General features: G+C 41.8%; 1 protein-coding gene across 3 annotated transcripts in view; it reads left to right on the top strand.

The window, feature by feature from the left end:
• Positions 1–295: 295 nt before the first annotated feature.
• NR1I3 (nuclear receptor subfamily 1 group I member 3) overlaps positions 296–24,166 on the top strand; it is a 35,087-nt gene continuing 11,216 nt past the window's right edge. For 2 of the 3 annotated variants that reach the window (XR_012851251.1, XM_075843293.1), the window contains exons 1-4: positions 296–449; positions 13,502–13,749; positions 14,412–14,542; positions 22,849–23,042. Coding sequence is in view for 2 of the 3 variants with exons in the window: in XM_075843293.1 (XP_075699408.1) it covers positions 13,502–13,749; positions 14,412–14,542; positions 22,849–23,042 (573 nt within the window). In the remaining variant the exon portion in view is untranslated. Of the gene's footprint in view, positions 450–3,198; positions 3,380–13,501; positions 13,750–14,411; positions 14,543–22,848; positions 23,043–24,166 lie in introns of those variants that run through there. The other variant, XM_075843294.1, reaches the window with a different exon arrangement.

Below are 24,166 nucleotides of genomic sequence, written 5' to 3'. Positions count from 1 at the left end.
TGTTACCTGCAGTCCTATGTAACACCACAGATAACACTACAGCCTGCCACCTTATAATATCACCATGAGTTTTCCTGACTGACACACTCAGCTCTACTACATAGATATATTGTCTGTACTGGTTTGCTTATAGCGGTAGCTGGTTAGGTGATGCTGGGAGTTGTAGTGTCCTGACAGGTGGAGCAGCACTGTAGTGATAATATTCAGAGTGACACTCCCCGGGCGTTCTGCGCAGGTGAGTGTAATATAGTGTTTATTCAGCAGTTGGGGGAGGGGGGGCACAGGTACAGGCTGTTCTGTACGGACAGGACGGGCAGGTCTGACTTCTTTCCCTTGGCATTGTGGGTATTATTATGATATGTTATTTGTGTTCCCGTCTGATTCTCGTGGTTCCGCAGCTACAGGTGATTGATTACATGGGGTGACCGCCGGACACCTGCAGAATACAGGTAAATTCTGGGGCAGGGCTCCTTTAAATGCACCTGCAGTAATGGAAAGAGTGCGGGAGTCTCCGCAGTCCATGAAACAAGTTTTCATCTTTTGAAACTTTATTCGTCCATTTGTCGGGATCGGTCATTGTGGTGGACATATATGATTTATGTGGGCAGCCCGTCCTGGGGGGCATACAGAGATTGTCATGTCAACAGTGGCTTCCGCACACAGCGCCGTGTCGTGATTTTACTAATACAACCGATCATTTTTTTTATACATTGCACAGATATGATTGTACAGATTTTGATTGTATAGATAAATTGTACAAATGTTGTTTGTGCATATTGAAGGGGTACAACTATAGGAGTACAGAGATTGCAGCCGCAGGCAGAACCTGGAGTCATCGGTCCCAGCACTACAAACAGCTGGAGGCCCCGGCGCAGGCTTTATATTGGGTCCAAGAATCCTTAAATTACACCTGTGACCGATTGCACAGATAGGCTGTAGAGATTGCAAAGATAAAACTGTACAGATTACATAGATTTGATAGTACAGATAAGGAATGTACAGATGAGGATTTTGCAGATTACATATATTTGATTGTACAAATTTCTTAGAATTTGCTGTACAGATTAGGATTGTACAGGTTACATAGATATGATTGTACAGATGAGTATTAAACAGATTAATAGATTTGATTCTACAGATGAGGATTGTACAGATTACATAGATTTGATTGTACAGATGAGGATTGTACAGATGAGGACTGTACAGATGAGGATTGTACAGATTACATAGGTTTGATTGTACAGATGAGGATTGTACAGATGAGGATTGTACAGATGAGGATTGTACAGATGAGGATTGTACAGATTACATAGGTTTGATTGTACAGATGAGGATTGTACAGATGAGGATTGTACAGATGAGGATTGTACAGATGAGGATTGTACAGATTACATAGGTTTGATTGTACAGATGAGGATTGTACAGATTACATAGGTTTGATTGTACAGATGAGGATTGTACAGATTCCATAGGTTTGGGTGGTGCAGGGCTGATCTTGTTTGTTGCATTTAGTGACTATACGTTGTACCCGGGGGTTGGACGGGCCGGGGGCTCCATGCTCTGTTTTCACACACTTGACTTTTGAAGCAGGTTGTACCCAAGAACAGATTATAGCACTGGTAAATGCCTGAGACCCTCCCCCAGGGGAATCTCCCACCCACCCCAGGCCGCTGGCACCGTTCTGTAGGGCATTACTATGTGGGCACTGCAAGTTCCTGTTATCTGGCACTATGGGACACTTATTTGGGCAGTAATTGGCAGTATCATATGGGAGCTGTGAGGTTCTGTGTGTGGGTGAATTCACCCTCAGCGTGGCCTCTATCTCCGCAGCACCTCCGTTTCTGTTGCGGATCGAGCGTGGACTTGTTTGCGGATTTTCACTATTAAATTGAATTGGGAAGTGAATATCCACAGGCAATGTAATATGGCAGATTTTGCTGCAGATAACCTGCGGACCAGGATTTGCTGTGGATTACCTGTGGATTACCTGCGGACCAGGATTTGCTGTGGATTACCTGCGGACCAGGATTTGCTGTGGATTACCTGTGGATTACTGCCGGAAAAATTTTCAGCAAATCCGACCAGTGTGAATTTACTCTATGCATGTACTCGACACTGTAGGGTACTGTTATTTGGGCACTGTACAGCAGCATTATTTGGGCACTCTGTGGTATAGTTATTTGGTCACTGTGTGGTATAGTTATTTGGGCACTGTATGGCAGTATTATTTGGGCACTCTGTGGTATAGTTATTTGGGCACTGTATGGAAGCATTATTTGGGCACTGTATGGCAGTATTATTTGGGCACTGTATTGTATGGTTATTTGGGCACTGTATGGTGGTATTATTTGGGCACTCCTATGGAAGCATTATTCAGGCACTGTATGGTACTGTTATTTGGGCACAGTATGGTTGTATTATTTGGGCACTGTATGGCAGCATTATTTGGGCACTGTATGGCAGCATTATTCAGGCACTGTATGGTACTGTTATTTGGGCACAGTATGGTTGTATTATTTGGGCACTGTATGGCAGCATTATTTGGGCACTGTATGGCAGCATTATTTGGGCACTGTATGGTACTGTTATTTGGGCACAGTATGGTTGTATTATTTGGGCACTGTATGGCAGCATTATTTGGTCACTGTATGGCAGCATTATTTGGGCACTGTATGGTACTGTTATTTGGGCACAGTATGGTTGTATTATTTGGGCACTGTATGGCAGCATTATTTGGTCACTGTATGGCAGCATTATTTGGGCACTGTATGGTACTGTTATTTGGGCACAGTATGGTTGTATTATTTGGGCACTGTATGGCAGCATTATTTGGGCACTGTATGGCAGCATTATTTGGGCACTGTATGGTACTGTTATTTGGGCACAGTATGGTGGTATTATTTGGGCACTGTATGGAAGCATTATTCGGGCACTGTATGGCAGTATTATTTGGGCACTGTATGGTACTGTTATTTGGGCACAGTATGGTGGTATTATTTGTGCACTGTATGGAAGCATTATTTGGGCACTGTATGATGGTATTATTTAGATATGGCACCATTATTTGGGTAAACTGTTTCCCTTAATCCCCCTTGGCCATAGAGGAGTCATTATTTTGCCACCTCCATGCCTTGGCACTGATTGATTAGGGTGGCACACACACAAACACCCGCCTCCTCCAGGATTATAAATGGCAGCCATGTGGATTTGATCCTATGTTTATATCCGTCTCTTCCTTTTCAATGGGCAAAGTTCAAATTCCATTCCCTGGATGAAAATAGTTTAGAGGTTTGGTAGCGAGGAGTTGGAGCGGTCATGTCACCGGCACTCAGGTGGGCAGGTGTCCTGGCCTGAGACATGATCTGAAGTCGCTGCTGAGGTGAGTCCCATCTAATCCGTTACCTTCATGACATGTGCCCTAATAACCTGACAGATCCCTGACCTCAGCGTTATATTTACCCTGCGGCCTACAATGTACAAACACATTTTTAAACCGCAAACTTTTACCTCTCACCACTGCAAGCGCCAAAGATTAAGAAAAAGTTCTGGAAACAGTCACATTATCATGTTGTTAAAGAAGAGCGGTGTATGTATAGTTTACTATATTTGTGGAAAGCGATGATGTCACAGCTGTCATATATCACACATGTGGAGAGCGATGATGTCACTGCTGTCATATATCACACATGTGGAGAGAGATGATGTCACTGCTGTCATATATCACACATGTGGAGAGCGATGGTCACAGCTGTCATATATCACACATGTGGAGAGCGATGGTCACAGCTGTCATATATCACACATGTGGAGAGCGATGGTCACAGCTGTCATATATCACACATGTGGAGAGCGATGATGTCACTACTGTCATATATCACACATGGGGAGAGCGATGATGTCACTATTGTCATATATCACACATGGGGAGAGCGATGATGTCACTACTGTCATATATCACACATGGGGAGAGCGATGGTCACAGCTGTCATATATCACACATGTGGAGAGCGATGATGTCACTACTGTCATATATCACACATGGGGAGAGCGATGATGTCACTATTGTCATATATCACACATGGGGAGAGCGATGATGTCACTACTGTCATATATCACACATGGGGAGAGCGATGATGTCACTACTGTCATATATCACACATGGGGAGAGCGATGATGTCACTACTGTCATATATCACACATGTAGAGAGCGATGATGTCACAGCTGTCATATATCACACATGGGGAGAGCGATGATGTCACAGCTGTCATATATCACACATGGGGAGAGCGATGATGTCACAGCTGTCATATATCACACATGTGGAGAGTGGTGATGTCACTGGTGCTGTATATAACATATATTGGAGAGTGATGATGTCACTGGTGTAATATGTCACTTATATGTGGAGAGTGGTGATGTCACTGGTGTAATATATCACTTATATGTGGAGAGCGGTGATGTCACTGGTGTAATATATCACTTATATGTGGAGAGTGGTGATGTCACTGGTGTAATATATCACTTATATGTGGAGAGCGGTGATGTCACTGCTGTAATATATCACTTATATGTGGAGAGCGGTGATGTCACTGGTGTAATATATCCATTATATGTGGAGAGCGGTGATGTCACTGGTGTAATATATCCATTATATGTGGAGAGCGGTGATGTCACTGCTGCTGTATATAACATATCTGTGGAGAGCGATGATGTCACTGCTGCTGTATATAACATATATGTGGAGAGCGATGATGTCACTGCTGCTGTATATAACATATATGTGGAGAGCGATGATGTCACTGGTGCTGTATATAACATATCTGTGGAGAGCGATGATGTCACTGCTGCTGTATATAACATATATGTGGAGAGCGATGATGTCACTGCTGCTGTATATAACATATATGTGGAGAGCGATGATGTCACTGCTGCTGTATATAACATATATGTGGAGAGCGATGATGTCACTGGTGCTGTATATAACATATCTGTGGAGAGCGATGATATTACTGCTGCTGTATATAACATATATGTGGGCAGTGGTGATGTCACTGCTCACACATGACTCCTAGTGCCAGTGATATATAACCATACATATCTTACGCTGACTGCAGCAATTATGGGGCCTCTGGGTGATCTATAGGGTGAACAGTCAGGGTCACATGATGAACAGGTCGTCTGTTAATTGGATTTGTGTTGATGTGCGGTAATTACTGAGCCGCGTGGACGGATTTATTGACCTGTGTGATCTGCAAACCTTCAAGGAAAAAACTGAGATTGTGTCCCAGTGACAGCGGGAGGGGGGGGGGGGGAGATCAGCTACCGGGAGCCATGGTGGACCGGAGAATACGCCAGTTGTGCCAGTGCCCTCAGCGGTCTACTGGGGCCCAGGAAGGCACAATGTTACCTATAGACACCCTGTGCCCTCAGTCTGATTCTGATCTCGCCTCAACACTCTCTGATTGGTCAGTCCAAAATAAATTTTGGAGCTTTTTGGGCGACAGATGGGGGTAGCGGAGAGAAAACCACCATCAGATTCTGTAATTAAGATGGTGGAGAGGATGGCGGCACGGCGGATACTATGTGTAGTTTGTATCTGTATTGTATTTGGGCATATGTAAGGGTTAACTTTAACCCCTGATGTTCTCTAAGTTAAGAATCTGTGAGAAAAGGTCTCGCCGGGAATGTGGGGGATCCGGTTTTATGGTATTCGCTACGGACGTGTAAACGAACTGGTCACCCAACGACTGGGACACAATGTGAAGAGCGCCGAGGTGAAGCCCGCATTGTCCAAGTCAGCAGACCGTGACTGGCGCCGTGCACTGACATCTGCGCCAAAACAATGCAAAATACCGTGACCGGGGCCCGGAATTTCCACATGAGTTTATGGCAATCAAAACCTTTGGGTCTCATATATTGTATAAGTAACAGTATGGATGACGAGCGGACTGAGAGGTCAGCCAATTAGGTATTGGTCTTGAGGGGAGGAGCCAACTACAAAGCCACACCCTCTTATTTTAAACCGCGACGACTCTGCTATTCCGTTTCTGGGGGACCTGTCATGTTTACAGTGCCGTCCGCTGCCTATGAGCACAAAGCGAAATCCACGCTGACCTTCGTATACATGGCATAGAATTGGAGTTGTTGGCGCTGCTTGCCCGTGGCCACTTCCAGATTTGATGAGGTAGCAGTGTATTTCTGACTGAAGACCATGGGCATTAATCTATTTCATAGTACATCATTATGTATCCTATGCTGGACAATATAGGTTCCCATGCTATAATATAGGGGCCCATGCTATAATATAGGGGCCCATGTTCAGCTCTACAGATCCTCATAATGCTAAAGGAACCCATGTAATAATTCTTCACGCTATGCCATAAGAACGGGGGACTGATCCTATAGATGCCTGCATTGAGCTATAGAGGCCCACACATTTCTATAAGAAGCCATGTTATGTAGTGGAGACCTGTACTGTTTTATGCTCTAAGTGCCCACATTATTCTATAGAAACTGACACGATGTGGTAGGAGCCTACTGTATGGTGAAGATGTCACTTAGATCCTTTATAGCTTAGCGAAGGCTTCTGTAGCAATATTTGCTATAGGGGCAGACACTATACTATAGGGACCCATGCTATACTATAGGGGTTGACACTGTCATAGGGACCCTTGCTATATTATAGGAGTTGACACTATGCTATAGGAACCCATGCATTACTATAGGGACAGCACTATGCTATAGGGACCCATGCTATACTATAGGGGTTGACATTATAATACAGGGACCCATGCTATACTATAGGAGTTGACACTATGCTATAGGAACCCATGCATTACTATAGGGGAAGCATTATGCTATAGGGACCCATGCTATACTATAGGGGTCGACATTATTCTATAGGGACCCATGCTATACTATAGGGCCAATGTTCTATTATAGGGTTTAACACTGTACTATAGGCACCCATTCTATAATATAGGGGTCAACACTATGCTAAAGGGTCCCATGCTATACTATAAAGGTCAACACTATGCTAAAGGGTCCAATGAAATACTATAAATTTCAACACTATGCTATTGGTACCCATGCTATACTATAGGGGTTGATACTATGCTATAGGGACCCATGCAATACTATAGGGGTTAACACTAAGCTATAGGGACCCATGCTATACTATAGGGACCCATGCTATACTATAGGAGTTGACACTATACTATAGGGACCCATTCTATACTATAGGGGGTGTACACTTTGCTATAGGTTCCCATGCTATACTATAGAGGTCAAGACTATTCTATAGGGACCCATGCTATACTATAGGGTTTGACACTATGCTATAGGGACCCATGCTATACAGAACATGCTATACTATAAGGGTTGACACAATACTATAGGGACCCATGCATTACTATAGGGGCAGCACTATGCTATAGGGACTCATGCTACACTATAGGGGTCAACACTATACTATAGGGACCCATGCTATTCTATAGGGCTCGACACTATTCTATAGGTACCCATGCTATACTATAGGGGTCAACACTATGCTAAAGGGTCCCATGCTATACGATAAAGGTCAACACTATGCTATAGGGACCCATGCTATACTATAGGGGTCGACACTATGCCATAGGGACCCGTGCTATACTATAGGGGTTGACACAATAATATAGGGACCTATGCTATACTAAAGGGGCAGACACTATGCTATAGGGACCCATGCTATACTATAGGGACCCACATTTTACTATAGGGGGTCAATATTATGCTATGGGGTCCCATTCTATACTATAGAGGTCGACAGTATTCTATAGGGACACATGCTAAAATATAAGAGCTCATCCTATGCTATAGGGGTCTATGATACCATATGATATATTGTAGGTGCATACACTATGCCATAGGGACCCATGCTAAAATATAATAGCTCACACTATGCTATAGGGGTCTATGATATTATATACTGTAAAAGCGCACACTATGATATGGGGTCCCACACTATGCTATAGGGGTCTATGATATTATATACTGTAAAAGCGCACACTATGATATGGGGTCCCACACTATGCTATAGGGGCCTATGCTATAAAATAGGGCTGTCAGCTGTTGGATCCCTTCTTCAAATGCTCTTAGATTTTGGAATATTTTATATTATGAATGTGCAGAGCAGTATAGAGGATGTGTATTATATGTATATAGAGTCTCTACGATGCCACGCTGTACTATGTGCCGCTCGGTGACGTCACACTTGCTGCTTTTAATGTCATTTAGTCACATGATGCACCAGGTCACGGATGGACGTTATCAATGTGACCGCAGTTTGAGGCAGTGACACATGGGAAGTCTCCAGGGCGGCCGAGTCTCTCCAGCGTCTGCTGCTTCTAATATTCAGCTAAAATTCTACTATTAACTGGGGAAATGCCAGAGAATCTTCTTCTTACTCCTGCGTAACCTAAACGACCATCCTGTACTGCCCAGCGCCTCCTGACCAGCGCCTCCTGACCAGCGCCTCCTGACCAGCGCCTCCTGACCAGCGCCTCCTGACCAGCGCCTCCAGCCCAGCGCCTCCTGACCAGCGCCTCCTGACCAGCGCCTCCTGACCAGCGCCTCCTGACCAGCGCCTCCTGACCAGCGCCTCCTGACCAGCGCCTCCTGACCAGCGCCTCCAGCCCAGCGCCTCCTGCCCAGCGCCTCCTGACCAGCGCCTCCTGACCAGCGCCTCCTGACCAGCGCCTCCTGACCAGCATGGATGACTTGTGGGTAAGAAACTTTTTTGTTTTGTGCTTAGAGATCTCTTGTCTACTGTAATGTTTCCTATTTTGAGGTAATGATGCGGAGGGTCCTCCAATAGGGACCCCATCCCCAACCTTAACCAAGAGTCGTGTTGGGTTTGGTTTTCTCTGAAAGATCATTGGTATCCATTGATATAAATAGAAGCCTAATGGTTTCAATGGATTATGACCATGGAGGCCCACTGATGACCATGGAGGCCCACTGATGACCATGGAGGCCCACTGATGACCATGGAGACCCAGTGCTCACTGATGACCATGAAGGCTTACTGATGACCATGAAGGCCCATTGATGACCATGGAGGCCCACTGATGACCATGGGGGCCCACTGATGACCATGGAGGCCCACTGATGACCATGGGGGCCCACTGATGACCATGGGGGCCCACTGATGACGATGGAGGCCCACTGATGACCATGGAGGCCCACTGATGACCATGGAGGCTTACTGATGACCATGGGGGCCCACTGATGACCATGGGGGCCCACTGATGACCATGGAGGCCCACTGATGACCATGGAGGCCCACTGATGACCATGGGGGCCCACTGATGACCATGGAGGCCCACTGATGACCATGGAGGCCCAATGATGACCAAGAAGGCTTATTGATGAACAATGTTTCCTATTTTGAGGTAATGATGCGGAGGGTCCTCCAATAGGGACCCCATCCCCAACCTTAACCAAGAGTCGTGTTGGGTTTGGTTTGCTCTGAAAGATCATTGGTATCCATTGATATAAATAGAAGCCTAATGGTTTCAATGGATGATGACCATGGAGGCCCACTGATGACCATGGAGGCCCACTGATAACCATGGAGGCCCACTGATGACCATGGAGACCCAGTGCCCACTGATGACCATGGAGACCCACTGATGACCACGGAAGCTTACTGATGACCATGGAGCACCACGCATGACTATGGATGCCCAATGCCCGCTGATGAGAATGGAAACCCACTGATTAAAAGGCGGTGTTGAAATTGGATAGCTTTTTTAAACATTCGCTGTAAATTTGGCAACTTTATACCATAAATGAGTAAAACTTAATTCTGGAATCGCCGGCTATTTTATCCATCCATGACTTAAAGGGTTAAATATATATTGTGACCCAGAAATTACAGAGAACCGCCCTGGACCCTGCAGGTTGAGAACAAGGTATTAATATTACATGAGCTGTGAAAGTAACGTCCTGGAGGCCGCCCCGCGCACAGTCATCATTTATATCTGTAATATCCCCGCCGCTACACCAAGAACAGAGACTCCGCACACATCTATTAATCATGCCGGAAAATACCGGAAACATCACCGATCCAAAACCCACACAACCAGAGGTTTCCAGATTATCAAACACAATGAACATTTTTTTTCAAACAGCAAGTTACAATGTTCAGGACTATTCTAAAAATTATATTATATATCAGTGATGTCAGTAACAGGAGGCGGGGCTGTGACAACCTCTCACACATGATATACAGGCTGGTGTCAGTAGTAATAGATGAATAGCTGTGACTGTATATAAGATGTGTGGATCTCATGTCTGATCACATGTAATTATATTATATATCAGTGATGTCAGTAACAGGAGGCGGGGCTGTGACAACCTCTCACACATGATATACAGGCTGGTGTCAGTAGTAATAGATGAATAGCTGTTACTGTATATAAGATGTGTGGATCTCATGTCTGATCACAGTGTAATTATATTATATATCAGTGATGTCAGTAACAGGGGGCGGGGCTGTGACAACCTCTCACACATGATATACAGGCGGGTTGTCAGTAGTAATAGATGAATAGCTGTTACTGTATATAAGATGTGTGGATCTCATGTCTGATCACAGTGTAATTATATTATATATCAGTGATGTCAGTAACAGGGGGCGGGGCTGTGACAACCTCTCACACATGATATACAGGCTGGTTGTCAGTAGTAATAGATGAATAGCTGTGACTGTATATAAGATGTGTGGATCTCATGTCTGATCACAGTGTAATTATATTATATATCAGTGATGTCAGTAACAGGGGGCGGGGCTGTGACAACCTCTCACACATGATATACAGGCTGGTGTCAGTAGTAATAGATGAATAGCTGTGACTGTATATAAGATGTGTGGATCTCATGTCTGATCACAATGTAATTATATTATATATCAGTGATGTCAGTAACAGGGGGCGGGGCTGTGACAACCTCTCACACATGATATACAGGCTGGTGTCAGTAGTAATAGATGAATAGCTGTGACTGTATATAAGATGTGCGGATCTCATGTCTGATCACAGTGTAATTATATTATATATCAGTGATGTCAGTAACAGGGGGCGGGGCTGTGACAACCTCTCACACATGATATACGGGCAGGTTGTCAGTAGTAATAGATGAATAGCTGTTACTGTATATAAGATGTGCGGATCTCATGTCTGATCACAGTGTAATTATAATATATATCAGTGATGTCAGTAACAGGGGGCGGGGCTGTGACAACCTCTCACACATGATATACAGGCTGGTTGTCAGTAGTAATAGATGAATAGCTGTTACTGTATATAAGATGTGTGGATCTCATGTCTGATCACATGTAATTAGATTATATATCAGTGATGTCAGTAACAGGAGGCGGGGCTGTGACAACCTCTCACACATGATATACAGGCTGGTGGTCAGTAACAGGGGGCGGGGCTGTGACAACCTCTCACACGATATACAGGCTGGTTGTCAGTAGTAATAGATGAATAGCTGTTACTGTATATAAGATGTGTGGATCTCATGTCTGATCACAGTGTAATTATATTATATATCAGTGATGTCAGTAACAGGGGGCGGGGCTGTGACAACCTCTCACACATGATATACAGGCTGGTTGTCAGTAGTAATAGATGAATAGCTGTGACTGTATATAAGATGTGTGGATCTCATGTCTGATCACAGTGTAATTATATTATATATCAGTGATGTCAGTAACAGGGGGCGGGGCTGTGACAACCTCTCACACATGATATACAGGCTGGTTGTCAGTAGTAATAGATGAATAGCTGTTACTGTATATAAGATGTGTGGATCTCATGTCTGATCACAATGTAATTATATTATATATCAGTGATGTCAGTAACAGGGGGCGGGGCTGTGACAACCTCTCACACATGATATACAGGCTGGTTGTCAGTAGTAATAGATGAATAGCTGTTACTGTATATAAGATGTGTGGATCTCATGTCTGATCACAGTGTAATTATATTATATATCAGTGATGTCAGTAACAGGGGGCGGGGCTGTGACAACCTCTCACACATGATATACAGGCTGGTTGTCAGTAGTAATAGATGAATAGCTGTTACTGTATATAAGATGTGTGGATCTCATGTCTGATCACAATGTCATTATATTATATATCAGTGATGTCAGTAACAGGGGGCGGGGCTGTGACAACCTCTCACACATGATATACAGGCTGGTTGTCAGTAGTGATAGATGAATAGCTGTTACTGTATATAAGATGTGTGGATCTCATGTCTGATCACAGTAATTATATTATATATCAGTGATGTCAGTAACGGGGCGGAGCTGTGACAACCTCTCACACATGATATACAGGCTGGTTGTCAGTAGTAATAGATGAATAGCTGTGACTGTATATAAGATGTGCGGATCTCATGTCTGATCACAATGTAATTATATTATATATCAGTGATGTCAGTAACAGGGGGCGGGGCTGTGACAACCTCTCACACATGATATACAGGCTGGTTGTCAGTAGTAATAGATGAATAGCTGTTACTGTATATAAGATGTGTGGATCTCATGTCTGATCACAGTGTAATTATATTATATATCAGTGATGTCAGTAACAGGGGGTGGGGCTGTGACAACCTCTCACACATGATATACAGGCTGGTTGTCAGTAGTAATAGATGAATAGCTGTTACTGTATATAAGATGTGTGGATCTCATGTCTGATCACATGTAATTATATTATATATCAGTGATGTCAGTAACAGGGGGCGGGGCTGTGACAACCTCTCACACATGATATACGGGCTGGTTGTCAGTAGTAATAGATGAATAGCTGTTACTGTATATAAGATGTGTGGATCTCATGTCTGATCACAATGTAATTATATTATATATCAGTGATGTCAGTAACAGGGGGCGGGGCTGTGACAACCTCTCACACATGATATACAGGCTGGCTGTCAGGAGTAATAGATGAATAGCTGTTACTGTATATAAGATGTGTGGATCTCATGTCTGATCACAATGTAATTATATTATATATCAGTGATGTCAGTAACAGGGGGCGGGGCTGTGACAACCTCTCACACATGATATACAGGCTGGTTGTCAGTGACAAGGGGCGGGGCTGTGACAACCTCTCTCACATGATATAACACCAGGGAGTAATAGGGGAATTGTGGTTTTGGGTGGAGTTATAATATCAGTCTCAGCCCGGGGTCGCGCTTCGGTTTGGGTTCAGGGTGGCGGCAGGCGTTGCGGTTGTCGGTGGTTGTGATTCGTGGAGGTTGATGTTGATGTTGATGTTTTCTCTGCGATACTTTTGTACTTCTGCATTTCGGATGCATTTTGAACTGGAAACTTTATTATTCGTGCGGTTTGTTTTCCTCGTAAAGTACTTGTTAAAAAAAAATATAAAAATAAAATAAAGATTAACCCTTTAAGTGACCCCTTTTTTTTCTCATGTTGCAGATGAATAACCAAGAAGTGGAGTCGTCCTCGATCCGGGTGGACTGGAGCTCCGCCATGTTGCCCGTGTTTGAGGAGGACAGTAACAGCAGCTGCGGGTCTCTGGGGACGTCCACGCTCAGCCTGAAGACCGGCGAGAGCGAGGACAACGACCCCGACGCCGAGGAGAAATTGTGCGCCGTGTGCGGTGATAAGGCCAACGGGTATCACTTTCACGTCCTGACCTGCGAGGGCTGTAAGGGATTCTTCAGGTAAAAGTTCATACAAGGAATTTCCCCTAAAAATCCTCCGAATAAACCTCCTCGCGTCGTCTTATGTCAAGTCTGTTAGTAATTTCTTCGTTTTTATGGGAAAGCTGGGTGACAACCAATATGGCGGCTTCCCGTGACTACCGGTGGACAAATCTGCAAAGTTATTCAGAACAGGGACCATTTTATAGCAGATTTGCCATTCAGGACCCCAGGAAAGCTGGGTCACCGTTAATAGTGCCACCGTTACAGCAGCAAGAAGGGTTGTCATTCAGCTTTTCCAGGGTCCTGCATGACTGGTGTGGTCCTCTGCTCCCTATGACGGCAGATGTGGCTTTCAGGAGCCTGGTAAAGCTGGATGACCCACCTCTGTGCGGGCTGTAGTGGCGGTCACCCAGCTTTCCCAAAGACAGATTAAAGCGAATCTGATCTGACTGGAGGAAGGCAAAATAGATCCAGAGAAATAGGAAAATCCAATCCATCAGGAATTGTGCCATGCCCCTATATTAGGATATTTACTGTAGTATATTATTTATGGTATATGATTGCTCGGTATATTATATTATATTACAGTCCGGTATATTTATGTTATATGACATATTTTATTCTATTTTTTGTTGATTTTCGCATTCTATAACATCTTCGTTTCTCCGCGTTTTCCTCAGACGTTCCATGACTAAAGGTTTAACCTTCACCTGCCCGTTCACCCGTTCCTGCCCGGTCACCAAAGCCAAGCGGAGAAGATGCCAATCCTGCCGCCTACAGAAGTGCCTGGAGGTGGGGATGAGGAGAGACAGTAAGTTCACCGGGCACGGCGGATGTTCCCCTCCCCCCATGGGTCGGGCCTCACATCGCCCCGCGCCTCCAGCACTTCATCTCGTACATTAAGTGACTCCTAATGTTCTATAAGACGAGTCGCCCCGATCAATTACCAAATGAAGAGTCAGAGGTCACGACCCCTCATCTACCCCCCCCCCTCCCCCGACTCTGAGAGTCCATTAAAAACCAGGCAGCACGGCTCCCTATTAATTCCCAGAAGCCTTTGCTAATTCAAAGACGAGAGGGGGTCCCATGTCAAAAATCTAGGGGCTCTCTCAACCGGCCGCCACTACACCCCTGTCCAAGGGGACCTGACCCTTGTTGGCGCCAACAGGGGGCAGCGCGAACCCAAGTTTGCCAATGTTGGGGCTCCATAGTGGCTGTTATGGGGCCCTTAGAGAGAGGTTGGTTGCCTCCCCTTTGCTAGTGGGTAGCGAAAACCCGTGAAGGACCCCCCTCTCCGGGAGAACAGCATTGTGGGGGTACTAATGCCCAGTAGGAAGGGCATGGGGGGGACCAAAGACTATGTACATCAGTCTGCAGAGGTTCACATTGCCCCCAGGGAGGGGTAGCGGTGCCAACGTAGTTGTGCCCCTCCCTCCAGAGACCCCCGTCACATACGCCCATGGTCCCAGTTTATCCCGGCACCATCATTACTCCATAGGGTTTCCTGTGACGGAACGCGCTCCGGAATAATCGGCACCGGGGTGGCGCATTGGTGGCTCCAGGGACAGATCTATAAATAGTCCCCCTCCCCCTCCCGTCACCATTTATTCCTTTCATATTATTTCTATAAAGATTATCCACAAGACCAACGAGCACAAAGCTGCGCCAGCCGCTGAACCCCCCGGACAGACGAGGGAGGGGGGAAACGGTCACAGGGGCCCCCAGGGAACGCCACCGCACCATTATAACATTATTACGAGCCGCTCACATCTAATATCCCAGCTCAGGGCGGAAATGTGTGAAACTGTACAACGAGGGTTCATCCCAGGACACCTTATAGAATTATTACAGTATTTATGGCCCCAATACATCTGTCTATTATAATGATGGGAACCATGACAACAAGATCAAAACAAACCAAAGAAGAGCCAAGAAATAATAGTAACAAAAAGGGGAAGAATATGATGATAATAACAATGAAAAATGATCAAAAAAAATCCAGATGATAAAAATGACCATAACAAAGATAATAAAATAATAATAACAATAATAATAATTAATAATAATAATAATGATAATAATAATAATAAAAAAAAAATAATAATAAATAATAATAATAATAATAAAATAATAATAATAATAATAATAAAAAAAAATAATAATAAATAATAATAATAAAAAATAATAATAATAATAATAATAATAAAATAATAATAATAATAATGATGATGATAATAATAATAATAAAAAATAATAATAATAATAAAATAAAAAAATAATAATAATAATAATAATAATAAAAAATAATAATAATAATAATAAAATAATAATAATAATAATAATAATAATAAAAAAAATAATAATAAATAATAATAATAAAAAATAATAATAATAATAATAATAATAATAAAATAATAATAATAATAATGATGATGATAATAATAATAATAAAAAATAATAATAATAATAAAATAAAAAAATAATAATAATAATAATAATAAAAAAAAAAAAATAATAATAATAATAATAATAAATAATAATAATAATAAAAAAAAAAATAATAATAATAATAATAATAAATAAAAATAATTAATAATAATTAAAAAAAAATAATAAAAAAAAATAATAATAATAATAAATAATAATCACAATAAAATAGCAATAATATAATTTAAAAAAATTAAAGAAAAAAGCCAAATAATGATGAAAAAAAATAACATTAAAACCAATGAATAATAACAAATAAAAAGTAAAATAATAAAAATAATTAAATGATGACCATAAAAATAACTATATGAAGATCAATTATTATTATTATTATTATTATTATTATTATTAATAATTATTTTTTTTTCTTACATTTTTTTTTAAATATGATCTTGTGGGGACAGAACCATCGCCAGGATTTTTTATCATCATTTTGTCGTCATGTCAAAGGAAATATTGACCCTTTAAATGGTGGACGCTGAGAAATGACATTTGTGAACCAGTGAATTGGCTCTGGGTGATCTATCGCTCCTCCTGTGGCCCAAAAAAAAGTTGTAGTCCGTGCCAACCAACAATATTATCAAGATATAAAATCACTCATATTTTTGTCATCATTTATATTTTTATTAGTATTTTTTATATATTATTATTAGTATTTTTTATATATTATTATTAGAATTTTTTATATATTATTATTAGTATTTTTTATATATTATTATTAGTATTTTTTATATATTATTATTAGAATTTTTTTATATATTATTATTTATATTTTTGTATTTTTTATATATATTATTTATTTTTTATTCTTCTATTCTAATATAACATAATAGAAATGATCATTATACTGTTTCTATAATCTATAAAAGTCAAATAAACAATATGATTAAAAAAAAAAAAAATAATCTAATAACGATAAACAAATTATAAACTGAATATTTCTTTTCGGTATAATTCAGGGGTGCGCCGGTAGCGATCGCTCCTGTCCCGGTGCCATATTATGATAGTATTATATATCACATTAGTCATTTGCGATACCACGTAAAACGGCGATACGGCATAAATTGTATTATCACTAGAACCTGTAATATGTGTATATATATATATACTTATAGTAATACCAAGACACGCCGCTTCTGGAAAATGGCGTAAAAATGGCACAAATAGTGTTGGTAAATATGGCGGATGTTTCCATAGGACATGCTGGAACTTTTAGTTCTACGTCCTGTAAGGATTTACTATTTGGCTGACATAGTAATAGCCAGAGGGATGAAGATGCGGGCGACGCAAGGTCAATACTGGGAGTGATGGGAACACTTAATGAAGGCGTCAATCACTGGAGGCCAAAGATATCGACCGAAGGATCGCACGTCACGCCTGATCTCAGGAGGCATTAATATACATGACCGCCTGCTAACTGATGGAGGATTAACCCTTTACTAGCTGTATACTAGTGAATAGCTGTCACTGTATATAAGATGTGTGGATCTCATGTCTGATCACAGTGTAATTATATTATATATCAGTGATGTCAGTAACAGGGGGCGGAGCTGTGACAACCTCTCACACATGATATACAGGCTGGTTGTCAGTAGTAATAGATGAATAGCTGTCACTGTATATAAGATGTGTGGATCTCATGTCTGATCACAATGTAATTATATTATATATCAGTGATGTCAGTAACAGGGGGCGGGGCTGTGACAACCTCTCACACATGATATACAGGCTGGTTGTCAGTAGTAATAGATGAATAGCTGTTACTGTATATAAGATGTGTGGATCTCATGTCTGATCACAGTGTAATTATATTATATATCAGTGATGTCAGTAACAGGGGGCGGGGCTGTGACAACCTCTCACACATGATATACAGGCTTGTTCTCAGTAGTAATAGATGAATAGCTGTTACTGTATATAAGATGTGTGGATCTCATGTCTGATCACAATGTAATTATATTATATATCAGTGATGTCAGTAACAGGGGGCGGGGCTGTGACAACTTCTCACACATGATATACAGGCTTGTTCTCAGTAGTAATAGATGAATAGCTGTTACTGTATATAAGATGTGTGGATCTCATGTCTGATCACAATGTAATTATATTATATATCAGTGATGTCAGTAACAGGGGGCGGGGCTGTGACAACCTCTCACACATGATATACAGGCTGGTGGTCAGTAGTAATAGATGAATAGCTGTTACTGTATATAAGATGTGTGGATCTCATGTCTGATCACAGTGTAATTATATTATATATCAGTGATGTCAGTAACAGGGGGCGGGGCTGTGACAACCTCTCACACATGATATACAGGCTGGTTGTCAGTAGTAATAGATGAATAGCTGTTACTGTATATAAGATGTGTGGATCTCATGTCTGATCACAGTGTAATTATATTATATATCAGTGATGTCAGTAACAGGGGGCGGGGCTGTGACAACCTCTCACACATGATATACAGGCTGGTTGTCAGTAGTAATAGATGAATAGCTGTTACTGTATATAAGATGTGTGGATCTCATGTCTGATCACAATGTCATTATATTATATATCAGTGATGTCAGTACAGGGGGCGGAGCTGTGACAACCTCTCACACATGGTATACAGGCTGGTTGTCAGTAGTAATAGATGAATAGCTGTGACTGTATATAAGATGTGTGGATCTCATGTCTGATCACAGTGTAATTATATTATATATCAGTGATGTTAGTAACAGGGGGCGGGGCTGTGACAACCTCTCACACATGATATACAGGCTGGTTGTCAGTAGTAATAGATGAATAGCTGTTACTGTATATAAGATGTGTGGATCTCATGTCTGATCACAGTGTAATTATATTATATATCAGTGATGTCAGTAACAGGGGGCGGGGCTGTGACAACCTCTCACACATGATATACAGGCTGGTTGTCAGTAGTAATAGATGAATAGCTGTTACTGTATATAAGATGTGTGGATCTCATGTCTGATCACAGTGTAATTATATTATATATCAGTGATGTCAGTAACAGGGGGCGGGGCTGTGACAACCTCTCACACATGATATACAGGCTGGTTGTCAGTAGTAATAGATGAATAGCTGTCACTGTATATAAGATGTGGGGATCTCATGTCTGATCACATGTAATTATATTATATATCAGTGATGTCAGTAACAGGGGGCGGGGCTGTGACAACCTCTCACACATGATATACAGGCTGGTTGTCAGTAGTAATAGATGAATAGCTGTTACTGTATATAAGATGTGTGGATCTCATGTCTGATCACAGTGTAATTATATTATATATCAGTGATGTCAGTAACAGGGGGCGGGGCTGTGACAACCTCTCACACATGATATACAGGCTGGTTGTCAGTAGTGATAGATGAATAGCTGTTACTGTATATAAGATGTGTGGATCTCATGTCTGATCACAATGTAATTATATTATATATCAGTGATGTCAGTAACAGGGGGCGGGGCTGTGACAACCTCTCACACATGATATACAGGCTGGTTGTCAGTAGTGATAGATGAATAGCGGTTACTGTATATAAGATGTGTGGATCTCATGTCTGATCACAATGTAATTATATTATATATCAGTGATGTCAGTAACAGGGGGCGGGGCTGTGACAACCTCTCACACATGATATACAGGCTGGTGGTCAGTAGTAATAGATGAATAGCTGTTACTGTATATAAGATGTGTGGATCTCATGTCTGATCACAATGTAATTATATTATATATCAGTGATGTCAGTAACAGGGGGCGGGGCTGTGACAACCTCTCACACATGATATACAGGCTGGTTGTCAGTAGTAATAGATGAATAGCTGTCACTGTATATAAGATGTGTGGATCTCATGTCTGATCACAATGTAATTATATTATATATCAGTGATGTCAGTAACAGTGGGCGGGGCTGTGACAACCTCTCACACATGATATACAGGCTGGTGTCAGTAGTAATAGATGAATAGCTGTTACTGTATATAAGATGTGTGGATCTCATGTCTGATCACATGTAATTATATTATATATCAGTGATGTCAGTAACAGTGGGCGGGGCTGTGACAACCTCTCACACATGATATACAGGCTGGTTGTCAGTGGTAATAGATGAATAGCTGTGACTGTATATAAGATGTGTGGATCTCATGTCTGATCACAGTGTAATTATATTATATATCAGTGATGTCAGTAACAGGGGGTGGGGCTGTGACAACCTCTCACACATGATATACAGGCTGGTTGTCAGTAGTAATAGATGAATAGCTGTTACTGTATATAAGATGTGTGGATCTCATGTCTGATCACAGTGTAATTATATTATATATCAGTGATGTCAGTAACAGGGGGCGGAGCTGTGACAACCTCTCACACATGATATACAGGCTGGTTGTCAGTAGTAATAGATGAATAGCTGTGACTGTATATAAGATGTGTGGATCTCATGTCTGATCACAATGTAATTATATTATATATCAGTGACGTCAGTAACAGGGGGCGGAGCTGTGACAACCTCTCACACATGATATACAGGCTGGTTGTCAGTAGTAATAGATGAATAGCTGTGACTGTATATAAGATGTGTGGATCTCATGTCTGATCACAATGTAATTATATTATATATCAGTGATGTCAGTAACAGGGGGCGGGGCTGTGACAACCTCTCACACATGGTATACAAGCTGGTTGTCAGTAGTAATAGATGAATAGCTGTTACTGTATATAAGATGTGTGGATCTCATGTCTGATCACAGTGTAATTATATTATATATCAGTGAGGTCAGTAACAGGGGCGGGGCTGTGACAACCTCTCACACATGGTATACAGGCTGGTTGTCAGTAGTAATAGATGAATAGCTGTCACTGTATATAAGATGTGTGGATCTCATGTCTGATCACAGTGTAATTATATTATATATCAGTGATGTCAGTAACAGGGGGCGGGGCTGTGACAACCTCTCACACATGATATACAGGCTGGTGTCAGTAGTAATAGATGAATAGCTGTTACTGTATATAAGATATGTGGATCTCATGTCTGATCACAGTAATTATATTATATATCAGTGATGTCAGTAACAGGGGGCGGAGCTGTGACAACCTCTCACACATGATATACAGGCTGGTTGTCAGTAGTAATAGATGAATAGCTGTTACTGTATATAAGATGTGTGGATCTCATGTCTGATCACAGTGTAATTATATTATATATCAGTGATGTCAGTAACAGGGGCGGGGCTGTGACAACCTCTCACACATGGTATACAGGCTGGTTGTCAGTAGTAATAGATGAATAGCTGTTACTGTATATAAGATGTGTGGATCTCATGTCTGATCACAATGTAATTATATTATATATCAGTGATGTCAGTAACAGGGGGCGGGGCTGTGACAACCTCTCACACGATATACGGGCTGGTTGTCAGTAGTAATAGATGAATAGCTGTTACTGTATATAAGATGTGTGGATCTCATGTCTGATCACAGTGTAATTATATTATATATCAGTGATGTCAGTAACAGGGGGCGGGGCTGTGACAACCTCTCACACATGATATACAGGCTGGTTGTCAGTAGTAATAGATGAATAGCTGTTACTGTATATAAGATGTGTGGATCTCATGTCTGATCACAGTGTAATTATATTGTATATCAGTGATGTCAGTAACAGGGGGCGGGGCTGTGACAACCTCTCACACATGATATACAGGCTGGTTGTCAGTAGTAATAGATGAATAGCTGTCACTGTATATAAGATGTGTGGATCTCATGTCTGATCACAATGTAATTATATTATATATCAGTGATGTCAGTAACAGGGGGCGGGGCTGTGACAACCTCTCACACATGATATACAGGCTGGTTGTCAGTAGTAATAGATGAATAGCTGTTCCTGTATATAAGATGTGTGGATCTCATGTCTGATCACAATGTAATTATATTATATATCAGTGATGTCAGTAACAGGGGGCGGGGCTGTGACAACCTCTCACACATGATATACAGGCTGGTTGTCAGTGGTAATAGATGAATAGCTGTGACTGTATATAAGATGTGTGGATCTCATGTCTGATCACAATGTAATTATATTATATATCAGTGATGTCAGTAACAGGGGGCGGGGCTGTGACAACCTCTCACACATGATATACAGGCTTGTTCTCAGTAGTAATAGATGAATAGCTGTTACTGTATATAAGATGTGCGGATCTCATGTCTGATCACAGTGTAATTATATTATATATCAGTGATGTCAGTAACAGGGGCGGGGCTGTGACAACCTCTCACACAGGATATACAGGCTGGCTGTCAGTAGTAATAGATGAATAGCTGTTACTGTATATAAGATGTGTGGATCTCATGTCTGATCACAGTGTAATTATATTATATATCAGTGATGTCAGTAACAGGAGGCGGGGCTGTGACAACCTCTCACACATGGTATACAGGCTGGTTGTCAGTAGTAATAGATGAATAGTTGTCACTGTATATAAGATGTGTGGATCTCATGGATGTAATGTGAATTGGCTGCGAGGCACCAGTCATGTAATGGGTGGATCGTGGATTATGGACGGAGTTCCCCCATAAATACATATAATGAATCTTTTTGTGGTTCGTGATTTTCAGTGATTATGTCGGAGGACGCCTTGTTGGCACGACGTGAGCTGAGGATGAGGAAGAAGCAGGAACGTCTGCAGAGGATTAAGAAGGTGCCGGAAGAGGGATCACTGACCGAGGATCAGAAGAAGCTGATCTCTATTCTTGTCGACGCTCATAGGAAACACTTTGATTCCAATTTTGAAGATTTTGTGGATTACAGGGTGAGGAGCACCTCAAAAAAACATGTGTGATACTGTCTGAGTCGTGTATCTAATCCTGCCATGTGTGATACTGTCTGCTGAGCTGTGTATCTAATCCTATCATGTGTGATACTGTCTGCTGAGACGGTGTATCTAATCCGATCATGTGTGATACTGTCTGCTGAGACGGTGTATCTAATCCGATCATGTGTGATACTGTCTGCTGAGCTGTGTATCTAATCCTATCATGTGTGATATGGTCTGCTGAGCCCTGTATCTAATCCTATCATGTGTGATACTGTCTGCTGAGCTGCTGTATCTAATCCTATCATGTGTGATACTGTCTGCTGAGCTGTGTATCTAATCCTATCCTGTGTGATACTGTCTGCTGAGACGGTGTATCTAATCCGATCATGTGTGATACTGTCTGCTGAGCCACTGTATCTAATCCTGTCATGTGTGATATGGTCTGCTGAGCCCTGTATCTAATCCTATCATGTGTGATACTGTCTGCTGAGCTGCTGTATCTAATCCTATCATGTGTGATACTGTCTGCTGAGCTGTGTATCTAATCCGATCATGTGTGATACTGTCTGCTGAGCCCTGTATCTAATCCTATCATGTGTGATACTGTCTGCTGAGCTGTGTATCTAATCCTATCATGTGTGATACTGTCTGCTGAGCTGTGTATCTAATCCTATCATGTGTGATACTGTCTGCTGAGCCCTGTATCTAATCCTATCATGTGTGATACTGTCTGCTGAGCCGTGTATCTAATCCTATCATGTGTGATACTGTCAGCTGTGTATCTAATCCTATCATGTGTGATACGGTCTGCTGAGCCCTGTATCTAATCCTATCATGTGTGATACTGTCTGCTGAGCTGTATATCTAATCCTATCATGTGTGATACTGTCTGCTGTGTATCTAATCCTATCATGTGTGATACTGTCTGCTGTGTATCTAATCCCATCATGTGTGATACTGTCTGCTGTGTATCTAATCCTATCATGTGTGGTACTGTCTGCTGTGTATCTAATCCTATCATGTGTGATACTGTCTGCTGAGCCGATGTATCTAATCCTATCATGTGTGATACTGTCTGCTGTGTATCTAATCCCATCATGTGTGATACTGTCTGCTGT

This window comes from Rhinoderma darwinii, chromosome 12 (genome assembly GCF_050947455.1).
Source record: "Rhinoderma darwinii isolate aRhiDar2 chromosome 12, aRhiDar2.hap1, whole genome shotgun sequence".
In the NCBI taxonomy this organism is placed as follows: Eukaryota; Metazoa; Chordata; class Amphibia; order Anura; family Rhinodermatidae; genus Rhinoderma; species Rhinoderma darwinii.
The sequence above is the reverse complement of the archived record's forward strand: the minus strand, read 5'-3'. Positions and strand labels throughout refer to the sequence as shown.